Source organism: Nasonia vitripennis, chromosome 2 (assembly GCF_009193385.2).
Source record: "Nasonia vitripennis strain AsymCx chromosome 2, Nvit_psr_1.1, whole genome shotgun sequence".
Taxonomy (NCBI): Eukaryota; Metazoa; Arthropoda; class Insecta; order Hymenoptera; family Pteromalidae; genus Nasonia; species Nasonia vitripennis.
In genome coordinates, this window is record NC_045758.1 from 35,090,534 (window position 1) to 35,103,089 (window position 12,556).

At 37.7% G+C, this 12,556-nt stretch overlaps 3 protein-coding genes across 5 annotated transcripts; 2 read left to right on the forward strand and 1 right to left on the reverse strand.

Moving 5' to 3' along the window:
• Positions 1 to 27: 27 nt before the first annotated feature.
• Positions 28 to 2,907, forward strand: LOC100116779 (protein max). 2 transcript variants are annotated; one of them, XM_016982463.3, is made up of 4 exons: positions 28 to 360; positions 455 to 514; positions 596 to 830; positions 1,169 to 2,907. In XM_016982463.3, exons 1-4 carry the CDS (start codon positions 322 to 324, stop codon positions 1,345 to 1,347), a joined length of 513 nt encoding a protein of 170 aa, XP_016837952.1. In that variant the 5' UTR covers positions 28 to 321; the 3' UTR covers positions 1,348 to 2,907. The 2 variants fall into 2 exon arrangements, with proteins under 2 accessions (XP_016837952.1, XP_016837951.1); XM_016982462.3 differs by having other exon boundaries at positions 32 to 360; positions 1,151 to 2,907.
• Positions 2,908 to 3,321: 414 nt separating this feature from the next.
• Positions 3,322 to 10,913, forward strand: LOC100116750 (adenylosuccinate synthetase). 2 transcript variants are annotated; one of them, XM_001601117.6, is made up of 8 exons: positions 3,322 to 3,520; positions 3,622 to 3,730; positions 3,828 to 5,824; positions 7,538 to 7,640; positions 8,795 to 9,158; positions 9,240 to 9,632; positions 9,718 to 9,974; positions 10,107 to 10,913. In XM_001601117.6, the coding sequence occupies exons 3-8, from the start codon at positions 5,624 to 5,626 to the stop codon at positions 10,154 to 10,156; spliced, it is 1,368 nt and encodes a 455-aa protein (XP_001601167.1). In that variant the 5' UTR covers positions 3,322 to 3,520; positions 3,622 to 3,730; positions 3,828 to 5,623; the 3' UTR covers positions 10,157 to 10,913. The 2 variants fall into 2 exon arrangements, with proteins under 2 accessions (XP_001601167.1, XP_008216157.1); XM_008217935.3 differs by lacking the exons at positions 3,322 to 3,520; positions 3,622 to 3,730; positions 7,538 to 7,640 and having other exon boundaries at positions 4,795 to 5,824.
• Positions 10,558 to 12,399, reverse strand: LOC116416338 (homeobox protein MSX-2-like). Its single transcript, XM_031924258.2, has 2 exons — positions 11,321 to 12,399; positions 10,558 to 11,235 (listed from the first exon to the last, which is right to left on the reverse strand). Exons 1-2 carry the CDS (start codon positions 11,581 to 11,583, stop codon positions 10,875 to 10,877), a joined length of 624 nt encoding a protein of 207 aa, XP_031780118.1. The 5' UTR covers positions 11,584 to 12,399; the 3' UTR covers positions 10,558 to 10,874.
• Positions 12,400 to 12,556: the final 157 nt, after the last annotated feature.

Here is a 12,556-nt window from a genome sequence, read left to right on the forward strand (position 1 = left end):
TTTTTGTTTGATTTTTTAAAACACTTCAATCCACCTTTTCAAGAGAAATAACGACTCTTTTTTGAAATCGGAAGCATTTACAGGTTATATCCTCTTTTGCATGGGGTACGATTAAAAATCGTAAAAATATTTGTATTACGTATTAGAGCAGTTTGAAATTCCCGCTTAAAATCGCGACTTTTACCACATGCGCATTTATAATTTGGCATTCGCTTGGCAACGTTGGAACTCCGTAGGCCACTTGCAGTGTTTTGGACATTTTGGATAAAGGTTGACTTCTGTTTCGACAATTTTGTCATTATTTTACTGTAATTATTGAGAATGAGTGACGATGACCGGGACATCGATATCGAGAGTGATGTAAGTTGATATTCCTGAGGATCAAAACAGGATAGTCGAGAGCAAGGCGATTTCCAAGTTATATGAATTCACGTTTGTTTATCTCTTGCTTTAGGAGGGCGACGACTCCGATTCGAGGCAAAGACATTCTAACAACCAACAATACTTTTCTCAGGTTTTTATTGACTTTTTTCATTGGTTTATATGCCTTAGTTTTTGGTTGAATACAGCAAGCTCAATGATTCCTTTGTTCTAGGCTGAGAAACGAGCCCATCACAATGCCCTTGAAAGGAAGCGTAGAGACCACATTAAGGATAGCTTTTCCAGTTTACGAGATTCTGTACCATCGCTGCAAAATGAAAAAGTTGCCAGTAGGGCTCAGATCCTTAAAAAGGCTGCGGAATACATCCAGTTTATGCGTCGTAAGAATAGCTCTCACCAGCAAGACATTGATGACTTGAAACGCCAGAATAGTCTTCTCGAATCTCAAAGTGAGTCTCTATACAAGTACTTGCAGCATAGTTAATTTATTAATGAATTGATTTAAAACCATTACTATTCAATACTTAAATAGTTAAATAGTAAATATTTACTATTCCATATCTTATTATTTTTGCATTTAGACTCATTGGCTTTCATAATATATTAGCATAGATAAGTAATCTGATCATTGCAATTGAAACTAAAACTTTTGTTTCCTTCTTATGAAGTGTGTACTTCAACAATGGTTTGTGTCAATCTATTAAAAATAAAGTTTCTATGTCATTTTCTATAAAAATTTTGAAATTGGTATATTCTTTTATTATATAAGCTGCCTTGTTTCATGAAGTACGTACTTTGGAGAAAGCCAAAATCACTGGCAATTTCGCTGCTGAATCCTGTGAAGTCTCCAAGTCTGATTCTATAGGAATGGGTAACTATAACGAAACCGAATCAGAATCATCTGACAGCGATACAGGCAAGACTATACGCCACTCGAAAAAATTAAAGACAAACAGTCTACATTGATTCACCAAGCAATTTTATCAAATTTTCTCTTGTGTACTTGACTTGAAACTTTATTTTGATACATCGATCAACTTGTTGTAAGTAATATTAACATACATACATATATCATGTAAACAAGTGTAAGGTAGGTACTTATTTAAATAAAAAAAAAAAAAATGTTAGATTCATTACCAACAAGAAAGAAAAGGAATGAATCAGCTCAGTTTGTTTTCAAGTGCTGATAAATGTTAAGTATTGCTTTTTTACTCTTTGTCAGTGTCGATTTAGAGATTAGGCCTGAATCGCGCAATGATCAGAAGTCGGTTATTTATCCGATGTATTTAGTACCTGTTCATTCTTACCTGAGGAAAAGCGACAAGTAATAAAACGTGTTCTTCTTTGATGAATCATTTATTTAAGTAAATAAATCTTCGATTTAATTTAACACCACAAAAGTAGTTAAAGATCATACACAAACATAGTTTTATAATGAAGGGTATTCAAAAGAAATTTTTTGAAAGCATACATTTTATAAAATAGGAAGACATTAGTAGAATTTTTTTTAAAATTCTATACATAATAGAACCAATCTTGTGCAATCTTAACGAACATGTTATAAAAATGTAATTTTTTTTTAAATTTGTAGTACTCCTAAAACTTGAAAAGTGATTAGTATACATTTTTAATAGTACGAAAATATATCAAGACAATAATTACGTTTAAAATTGCTTGCATCTGCAATTTGATTTGTAAGCAACGTTATTATTAACTTGAATATTTTTTAACCATTTTGTTCCTCCATTCAAAGGTCAAATACCTCAAGACTATATAAAGTACATCCATGATTATAAATCGATATTAACATGTTTACGATCTTTGTGGCTCCTTATATTATTATTTATGTTAGATAAAAATTTATTGTATGTATATACAAGATGATAGAAAAGTGAAATTATTTCGTAATGTCAAATTGGTCTCATAGTATTGGCAAATGTAGTAAATAAAAATGATTATGCGTTCCTGCATCAATGATTAGTAGAGGTTATACTGCGTGCAGTCTGTACAATAGTTTACTTTTCATTGAAAATCGAAAAAAAATGGAGGTAAAGAGAAGTATGTGATAAAATTATACTCGAATGTATGTACATATTTATTACCGACGCGATCACTTGGATTCTTCAATAAAAGTTTTCGATAAAAAAATAATTTCACTTTTTTATCGCGCATCAGTTATGTATGAGATTAGTTCTCATTGTTGATAATATAAAATCTTCCAAAATTAAAAAACAAATCTTGTATAACGTTTGAAGATTGAAAATAATTCTCTTGGTTTTGTTTTGGAATTAATAAAATCAGCTAAAAAAATTACGATTAAGCTTGTCTCATAGTTTTAATTTCCTAAATTATATTATATGTAACGTTCTTTTTGTAGATTTTTATATTAGTACATAAATATAAAAATGTGTGTGTGATGACGATGTACAGTAAGATAGTAAGCGCTTAAAAGTTATAATAAAAGGAAAAAAATAACTGTATTATGTATCTTAAAAGTAGAATTTTTAATAAACTCAAAACGTTGAATTTCCACGTCTCTTAAAATGACTCCTGCCGCACCACCAGCATATCAGTTCGAATCCCGTTGATGATCAATAAAACAATCGGTAGAAAGCGTGTTATGACGAGCGTAAAAGGAATTGACGCGCGAGTGTCAGTCAATTTGAGAAGCGCAAACAGACAACGCCGATTAGAAAATGAGGATGAAACTCGAGGACAATCGCGCGCACCTGAAACTTTGCAGTGACGCGTCAAAATATTTTGGCGTTACTTTTCCATCGCCGGCGCCGATATACGTACGCGCCTATAATTCTGCAACTCGAAAATTTCCGTTGTTATTTTTTGAATTCACTTCTGAACTAGGTTGGCTATCAGTTTAATGATCTTAATTGTTCGATACAAGGACGCGTCACGCGCGACGTATACTTAGAAGTCGCGTATTCATCTCGCCTACGCTGTATATCACATTACACATGCTATCCGTATCGCTATGTGGACGGCATATCTCGCGTCTCTAAAATTTCCAAAGGATAACAATGAGAAAACACAAGATCGGAAAGCGCGAGCTGGGAAATTCCGTTGGCAGTTGCCATGCCTGCGACTGTTCTCGCTCCGATATCATCGTTCATGGCCCCCGCAGGTGTATAACTTATATAAGCAACATTTACTTCTAGTTGCATATTGATTTTATGCTGCAGCATATAGGAAGCTGGCGAAAAATTAATAAACTCTACTTTGCAGATTAATTGCACACTTTTGCCCCATTACTGGCTGCAAAATTACTTCAGACTGCTCGAGAACGTGCAGCGTTGCGCCGTCGGGCAAAAGTTGGCTTTTGCATTTTTCTTCGGTAGGATATATATATATATATGTATATATACCTATTTCCGTTGTGTGTCGCGCTGCTTCAAAAGGTTTGTAAAGAATATTCATTGGTTTTTTTTCAGACTTTTGTTTGGATTTCTGTTTTGCAATTTCATTCATGCCGTGACGTTATATTCGAGAGTCTACGCAGCTTATACCAATGTAGCGGACGAGTTAATTCTGCCAAAAATATAGCAGCGTCGTGCATCCGATCTCTTCCCAAATTCAAATCAAACATCGCGGTTCATCTGTATTTTCGCAGCAAGCGTTTCTGCGATTATATATATATATAGCAGGTGCCTATATCTATGTATATCCGACGTCGCGTACACGCCCGCCGCGCTGCAACGTCAAAAGCTGCGCGCAAAGTCACGCGGTGCCTCTAATTCTCGCTCAATTATCATCGAAAAAGAGCCGCGAGCGCAGGAACACGGGCCGCCGATTTCCTCGTGCCATCGGGCTCCAGAATCGCAGCTCGCAATCTCGTCATAACAAATATCACGGCGCCCGCTCGATGTTGCCGGTTTATTGTACATATATATATTATATGTATCGTGCGGTATCTGCAGTGCGCTTCGTCCCTCCGATAAAAGTCAAGTGCAGAATTTACAGGCGAGTTTTCGCGCTATGCGAGCGAGCGCGGTTGACATCTCCGCAGATATTACACGCGAGAAGACGCGATACGAGCCGTTCGCGTGACAAAATGTGCAATAGCTCGTCGAGGGGGGCTGTGTATTTTTAAACTCCCATTCACTATATATACATATATGTATATACACTGAGTACGGCGCGCTATCGCGCTTAGCACTAGTAGCTAGCGGCGCAGTAGATATATCGATACAAACACGTAAATCGCAAGCTTTACACTACTTGCATTCTGCATGATACGCGAGAACGCGCGCGCTAAAGTGTCCAGTGCGTCTTTCGATGACGCACTGCGTGCGAGCATACCGCTCGTTCGCCTGTACTCTAAAAGGATTACGTTGCGAAATTCGAAAATATTAGTGCAGGTAAGAATTCGCGCCGGTTAATCAAGCTTCGTTCGATACATTCCCAGACTCTTAGTCACGCCAGCGGCGAATATAACGAGCCATATTTCGACATTCTGTAAATCCGATTTATATTTACAGAGCCGTGTAAACACACCGCGATGAGACATTTTTTTTTTTTTATCGCGGCAAGCGTAAAGTATATATGCGACGTTACAGCGTTACATAACGGTGGCAAAAAAACGTTGCTATATCACGCGCCGTGAATTGATGAAATTCGCTTTTATCTGCGCTCAACGCGCGCCTGTACAAAAATCGAGTCTCTCTCTCTCGATATTCCTTCTTTTTTTGCTCATCGGAATCTTGAATAGAAACAATCTCTCCTTTTTTCGGCGGATTCGCGCAACGTTCAATGCAAATAGTCACGCGCCAGTCAGTCCTCGTCACAGAGCGGCTTGGGGCTATCAGCTATGAGAAAGCGAGGCTTTCATTTTCTTCGGCCTCGCCCCGTACAGCACGCGGCTGTAAAAACTGTAAAAGTCCTATATAAGATACCTACAATTTCGTATAACGGACGAAAATCGGAAATTCGCAGCGCCTCTGTCGGTCGAATTGTGGCGCGCGTCCTCGCTTTTTGCGACCAATAAAGTTTAGAGTGCGCGGAGGGGCGTGGAGAGGAGAGGGACGACCTGGTCTCGTGTCCCGTGTCGACGTCGGAAGTCTCGAACTCGCGGCAGCGGCAGTCACGCTTCGAGCCTCGCACGAACGACACTGCGGCAGTCGCGGCGCAACTCGTCGCACACGAGGTCCAGGGAGAGAGAGAGAGAGAGAGAGAGAGGAGAGTAGGTGTGAGAGTGAAGCCGTCGTCGTCGTCGTCATCCGCTGAAAAGATGTCGGCGTGCGTCAGGGTGCAGGCGACCAACGGGGACAGCGCGAACGATACCTCTTCGAGGAAGAAGCTCCGCGTCTCCGGACAGCAGCAGCACCAGGCCAAGGTCACGGTCGTGCTGGGAGCTCAATGGGGCGACGAGGGCAAGGGCAAAGTCGTCGACATGCTGGCCAGCGAAGCCGACCTCGTCTGCAGGTGTCAGGTACCTACTCGTGCTTATTCTCCTCGTACTTACTTATGTGTCTATTTCATTGCATTCTGCGTGTATCGCGCAAGTAAAAGTAACTCGTATATAACCTATTAACGACTCTCTCCCTCTGTTTCTCGCGCTTGGCGTGGAAAGAGCGAAAGACCGGACGCGCCGAAAGAAAGCGTGTATTTTTAGGCTACTTCTACTTAGTACTTTTGCTTCTTCTCTCGATCGGATTCTTTTCGATCTTTCACAATAATAGAGCAACCCTCGCCGCTGCCGACGATGAGCTTTTCACTCTGAGGAGCAGGAGAGAGAGAGAGAGAGAGAGAGAGAGGCAACCTGGTGCTATTTATACATTCTTCATTGCCCACCTCGCTCGCTGCTCTGCAGCGCTGTGCACACGTGTTGATGGCGATCTTTGATGCTTTGGACTATTAGCTCTTTCTACTGCAGCGAGTTATTTTTTTGGTCTGTCGAAATGGGATGCTCGAGCAGGCATTGAGGCCTCGATCAGAGTTGCTTGATTGAGCATTAGGGATGTAAATGTTCCGCTTCATGATTATGGAGCTATAGATTCTTTGTTAGACTTGCTCCTCGATTTTTTAGACTTGGCTATGTTTGCTTCAAAGAAATACCTACAAATTTAAATTTATTCACACATAGAAATTTGATTCAAACTTGTAATACAGTCGAGTCAAAATATATTAGCATTATTCAGCATTGGCTACCGTGCGCTCACATTTTTTGTCATTCATATATACTTACTTGTTGAAATTGCAAATTTTTTTTCTATTTTTTTTTTTCCATTCCTCACAAATGGTACTTTAATATAAAACACTTAAAAATTTTTTAAGAATAAACATTTTTATGTGGTGCTTGATAGATGACCAATGCAGTTTTTATTGATAAGAGTAATCATTATGTGAGATTATGTAAAATTTTGTAATGCATTGATTAACTCGCTGATTGAATTCCATCCTTTTTTCTTGGTATCTTTCGTGTTCATCAGGCATCTTGTGACTTGTATGATGTAATCTTTTTGACACATATATCTGTAGACACAAATGAATAGCTATTTATGTGACGTATGATTTCATAGCAAGATGCCAGGTCCCGGGTTAGTGCTGCCAACTGATTACTAAGTTACAATTGCCTCGATTTATGAGTCGTAGTGATTGTGCCTTGGTGATATGCACTAAACTTACCATTGCTGTTTGTTCTACCACAAGTAGATGTACACATGTTATTTGTGAAACGGAATAAAACTAGACAGATGTATTGAAGGGACAGAGAAAATTTATGTGAACATGTAGTCTATTATTCGTAAGGTTGATTTTTCTAGTTAACCCTTTGAGTCATGCATTTTTTAAGCTAGAGACTAGAGACTAGAGATTCTGATCATCTTTTCATTCATTATTCCCAGTATTTTAAAATGAATAAAAATTACTTGACAAAAAAACTTTATTCAATTGTCAGAAAAAAATTAATTAATTAATTTTTTTATATTAAATATTCATAGAGTATGATTTTAAGTAGTAATGATAAAAGTACTATCATGAAAGAAAAATGTTGCTTCATTGACAAGTACTTATTATTAGATGATAAGCCAGGTGCAGCGCTTGATCCAGTTCAGCACAAAGGGTTGATTTGATTATTAATATTTTTTATGCTCAGTGATTCTATGAATCCTGCAGTGCTTCAAATATTACTGTACTTTCGCAGGGAGGAAGTAATGCAGGTCATACTGTAGTTGTAGAAGGTGCCGAATACCACTTCCACCTTCTACCTAGTGGCATAATCAATCCCAGATGTAAATCCGTTATAGGTAATGATTTATTTAAATGGACAAAAATTTAAATATAAAATACAATTACTTTATAATTGAATTCGTGACTGCGTAGTTGCTGCTGTACAATTAATTTACTTTTGCAAGTTATATTGTTTCTATTAAAAAACAAAACTCACTCATATAATATATTATTATAGTTCATTATTAGTTTTAGCATTAAAAAAATATATCTCAAATGAATATCTAACAAAAACTTTTAATCAGAAAATAAAAAATATATAGATTAAAATGAGAACTACTGCTACTAACATATCATACAAATTGAATAGCAGTTTCAAACTTTTTTTATCTTTTACTGTGTATTCACAGTTCTATATGAACTCATATCTCAATATAACTTTTGATATGCAACATACAATCAGGCTGCTCATTCAGTTTAAATTTAGATTTGGTATCCAGAATCTTAATATTTCTAAACTGCACACTTAAAGAAAGTAAATAACAGAGCTCTATCTAACTACAATTATCTGAATTTTACTTCTTAATACAGAAGAATATAATGAGAAAGTATCTTATCAAAACTTTGAAACAACAAATTGACACATTCACAGAGATAATTTGTAACGAGTTGAGCACCAGTTGTTCTTGTAAAAAAGAATTTTTTTAAATAATTATAAGAAGAAAATGATAAAATCATTTTTCACTTAAAATGAATTTTATTTATTATTATTATTATTATTATTATTAATATTATTTTTATGTGGTCAGAATTGCACAACTACTCTTTTTTATTCATATATTTTCAATTTTATTTGCTGATTAATTAGTTAATCACATTTCTTAAAAAGTTTACTTATCACATTGATTTCTAATTATCTCAGTCTATATGGTCCTCATTTTAATCTATTAATGTTTTCAATTGAAAATAAACATCAAGTATAATTCAAAAATTATAAATTTTTATGACCAAGTTTTCTTTTGATCTATTAAGACTTATATTTCTTGTTTAGCTTAATTGCTCTAAGAGCATATTCTAATGATCTGTATTTTTAACCTTGTGATATTATTACAACTATTGATTTAACAGAGCAGACCCAGCACTGCTTGTTACCGGATTAACTTCAACTTGTTAGCACACTGCAGTGCTCAAATTACATTGTCCTTTCATACTGACTTTTCTCTGTTTCTAGGTAATGGTGTTGTCATTCATTTGCCAGGCTTATTTGAAGAACTGGAAGAAAATGAGGCTCAAGGTCTTAAAGATTGGCAGGGCCGACTTATCATTTCGGACAGGGCTCACATAGTCTTTGACTTTCATCAGCAAGTTGATCAATTGCAAGAACTTGAAAAAGGCACTCGTTCATTGGGTACCACAAAGAAAGGAATTGGTCCAGCTTATGCTAGTAAGGCAGCCAGAACTGGAATTAGAATAGGAGAACTCGTAGGGGACTATGACAAATTTTCTGAAAAATTTGTAGCCCTTGTAGCGTCTCATCAGAAAATCTTTCCTGCTCTTAAAGTAGACGTGAAAGCAGAACTAGAACGTTACAGGGGGTTAGTATATATTAATATAATAAGTTGATTGTGAGAATTTTCTTTTGACAATGATTGTGACATTATTTTATGGATTTGAAGATATGCTGATCGTATCAGACCCTATGTCAAAGAGACAGTTCATTACTTGCATCATGCTGCAAAAGATGGAAAGAAGATTTTAGTAGAAGGTGCTAATGCTGCAATGTTAGACATAGATTTTGGAACGTACCCGTACGTTACTAGTTCAAACTGCAGTATTGGTGGAGTCTGCACTGGCCTTGGATTACCGCCTACTGTTATTGGAGAAATTGTAGCAGTAGTAAAGGCCTACACTACTCGAGTAGGTGATGGCCCATTTCCTACTGAGTTACTAGATGCCACTGGTGAAATTTTGCAAAAAAGAGGTTGTGAGTTTGGTGTCACAACAAAGAGGAAAAGACGCTGTGGATGGCTTGACTTGATTTTATTGAAGTACACAGCAATCGTGAATGGGTAAGAATACGAAGCCTGAAAAATGCTCTATCAGCATGGTGATAATGTGAGACTTACAACTATAACTTAATTTAATTTATTGCAGTTACACGTCAATATGCTTGACCAAACTTGATATCTTGGATACATTGCCAACTATCAAAGTCTGCACTGGATATCGTCTAAATGGCAAGGAAATTGATTATTTCCCAAGCAGCACATCAGATTTGGCTAAAGTGGAACCAATCTATGAAGAGTTTGAAGGCTGGCAGACCAGTACAGAAGGTGTACGCTCTTTTGATAATTTACCTTTAAGTGCTCAAAAATATGTACAATTATTAGAAGAATATTTAGATATTCCAGGTAAGGATTTTAGTAAGAATATTTCACAAAATAAAAACAAAAAAAGAAAACAATTGATAAAAACTTTACGCTTTTATTAACAAATTTTTAACTATATTTGCCCAAACATTGATAAGTCAAATTATTTTGCAGTGAAATGGGTAGGCGTTGGCGCTGGTCGAGAAAGTATAATTGCTATCTGACAGTCACCATGTGAAGAGTGACGACACAGCACCAGTTCTAATGTATTATTAAGGTTAATTGTTAATATATTGTTCACAATATGGAGCTGATGCGCACAGTACATAAGGAATTTTCAACAAAGTTAATTAAGAATATACGGCGACATTTTGAGCCTTACAAGCAAGAATTGAAAACATGCTTAAAAAACAGGTGACTTAAAGCGTACATTTACAACCCGATGCAAGTCATATGGGACAAAGATTTCATTATCCTAGTATTCTTTTAATATAATTACGATGAACTGTTGTACAGATACTTAATTGTAGATTTTTGATTATCATCTATTATTTAAATTTCATAACACGCTTACTTCTGTATAATACTGTCATTTATGTCGAATATTAAATTTTTGTTCTAAATGCCAACTTGACACAAAGCCATTACAAACTTTTTTACAATTAACTTATAGTTGTTTCCATCTGCTCCGGCGTTTGAGATTCTCTTCTTTCTCTGGCGCGTCGATTTTGAAACCATATTTTTATCTATAATAGATAATTAAGTTTATAAGAATAAAACTATTCATTGACAGATATTACACGAGTACGACACATAAATATTTTTATAAATTCAAAAGAATGGAAAATTCTTTGACATTGAAGAAAACCGTAATTTATTGCAAGCAGATACTTGGATTTTTTTAAGCTAAAATCTGTAATCTATATTTTACTGCGATAATATTCAAACGATTAATTGAAATAAAAACATATTTAGTAAGAATAGAAGTATTAGTTTCTTAATATTGGATCTTAAGAATCGAGTTGTACATACTCTACTCTGCGGAAGATGTAGCAAATCCGACAAGTTCACAACGTCATCCCTCGATAGATATGAGCTGCTTCTGTATCTGTTTTCTAGTATCTCTATTTGGTATTTCGTGAATGGTATACGAGGATGTGAGCCGGGTTTTCTTTTGAAAATTTTACCAGCACTGGATTTTCTCGGCAATTTGGGCGGGCGATATCTCGTACACCTCAGCCAAGATAGTTCTTCGCTATTCAGTTGCGTCGGATCCGATTTATCGGGCTGTTTCGATGGTCGACTGCTTGAAAAAAATGTGTGAATTATTACCGGGCATTCATTAGCGGAACATCTTGTGTATTTAAGAAGATAAAAAGTCAGCGAACTTGTCGATAGCGGGAATGCCCGCCGTGGCTGGATCTTCGCTGGGCCTCGGTTCCGCTGGCGTCGGCAGTTTGCAAAAGCTCCTCAGCCACTCGAGTCGATTCTGCAGCGCAAAGCTCGGATACGTCGATTGCGCGGGCCCGACGGTTGCCGTCGAAGCAGAAGAGGACGGCGAAGACGAAGAAGGCACATCCTTGGAGAGAATCCTCTCGATACTGAAATCACTGGTAGCGCGCCTCTGCGCTCCTTGCGCTGGCTCGCTCATCTCGCAACTGAAAGGCAACCCCTGGCCCCGGGAGTCTCTAGGCCCTTACTATTCGGCGGGCTAACGTACAAACGTATATACAACATATCCATTTCGCAGCGGCAAAACCAAATTAGTCGCATAGTTGCACAGGGCGGCGAAACGCCGGCGATGGCTATCGCGCTGCGTTTTGCGCGCCTCGCTGGTTTTCGCCGCTTCTCGTACAAGTATACATACGGCACGGGCCCCATCGCTCGCCCATTACCTACTTGCCCCTGCGGCTGGCTTTTGTTGCGTATGCTCTTATGCCAGTGTATTATTATCTGCCGGCCGCATCTCGCCCTCGGCTCGTTTATGCCCCAATAACAACAATGTAATTGATACCGGCTCGTCTCCTTGTCGCGCGGCTATAGAGGTACACGGCCAGGCAGATCGTCTGAAGAGCGCGCAGATGTAGGTACCCAAGTGCAGCAGAGCTCGCATAATCGAAAAGCCACGGGGGTCAGGCGCGCGCGCCCCGGCTAATCCGGTAATACTCTCATCTCCCTGATGTAAATATTGGGTCCATGATGAGGGATATAGGTTTCTCTTGTGCGTTGCGGCACGCGATACTTTATATTTGCCGCAGCCATGAGAAAAAAAGTTGGAAAAAAAGGATGCGCGCGCTATTGTTTTTGTTTTCTTCGATTCTCTTCGATTCTCTTTGATTTTCAATGTTTCCACTGACTGCGCGCGGTCTATTGTGTAGGTACGGGTTCTTTTAAGCCCCGGTTCTTTGTTTTTCTTCAAAAAATTGATTATTACGTATTTCTTTATCGCGGTGAAAGAAAAAAATAAAATAAATTATTTTGGTGCCTTGAACATAATGCAATAAAAAGGACCGATTCCTAAATTAAACGACAAAGGGCCGGATTTTCGCTTCATTCGCATTTTGAACGGCCGAGGCGAGTAGAAAAGATAATCTGATCATCTCATCTTTCGAAACACGTGCCCG

Bases quoted from the DNA above. Each gene is read 5' to 3' on its own strand.
- LOC100116779 (XM_016982462.3), top strand. From the start codon at position 322: ATGAGTGACGATGACCGGGACATCGATATCGAGAGTGAT. The intron at 515-595 runs GTTTTTATTGAC...CCTTTGTTCTAG, and splicing joins ACCAACAATACTTTTCTCAG to GCTGAGAAACGAGCCCATCA. The intron at 831-1,150 runs GTGAGTCTCTAT...TTATTATATAAG, and splicing joins TAGTCTTCTCGAATCTCAAA to CTGCCTTGTTTCATGAAGTA.
- LOC100116750 (XM_001601117.6), top strand. From the start codon at position 5,624: ATGTCGGCGTGCGTCAGGGTGCAGGCGACCAACGGGGACAGCGCGAAC. The intron at 5,825-7,537 runs GTACCTACTCGT...GTACTTTCGCAG, and splicing joins ACCTCGTCTGCAGGTGTCAG to GGAGGAAGTAATGCAGGTCA. The intron at 9,633-9,717 runs GTAAGAATACGA...AATTTATTGCAG, and splicing joins TACACAGCAATCGTGAATGG to TTACACGTCAATATGCTTGA.
- LOC116416338 (XM_031924258.2), bottom strand. From the start codon at position 11,583: ATGAGCGAGCCAGCGCAAGGAGCGCAGAGGCGCGCTACCAGTGATTTC. The intron at 11,236-11,320 runs GTTCGCTGACTT...TTTTTCAAGCAG, and splicing joins GGCATTCCCGCTATCGACAA to TCGACCATCGAAACAGCCCG.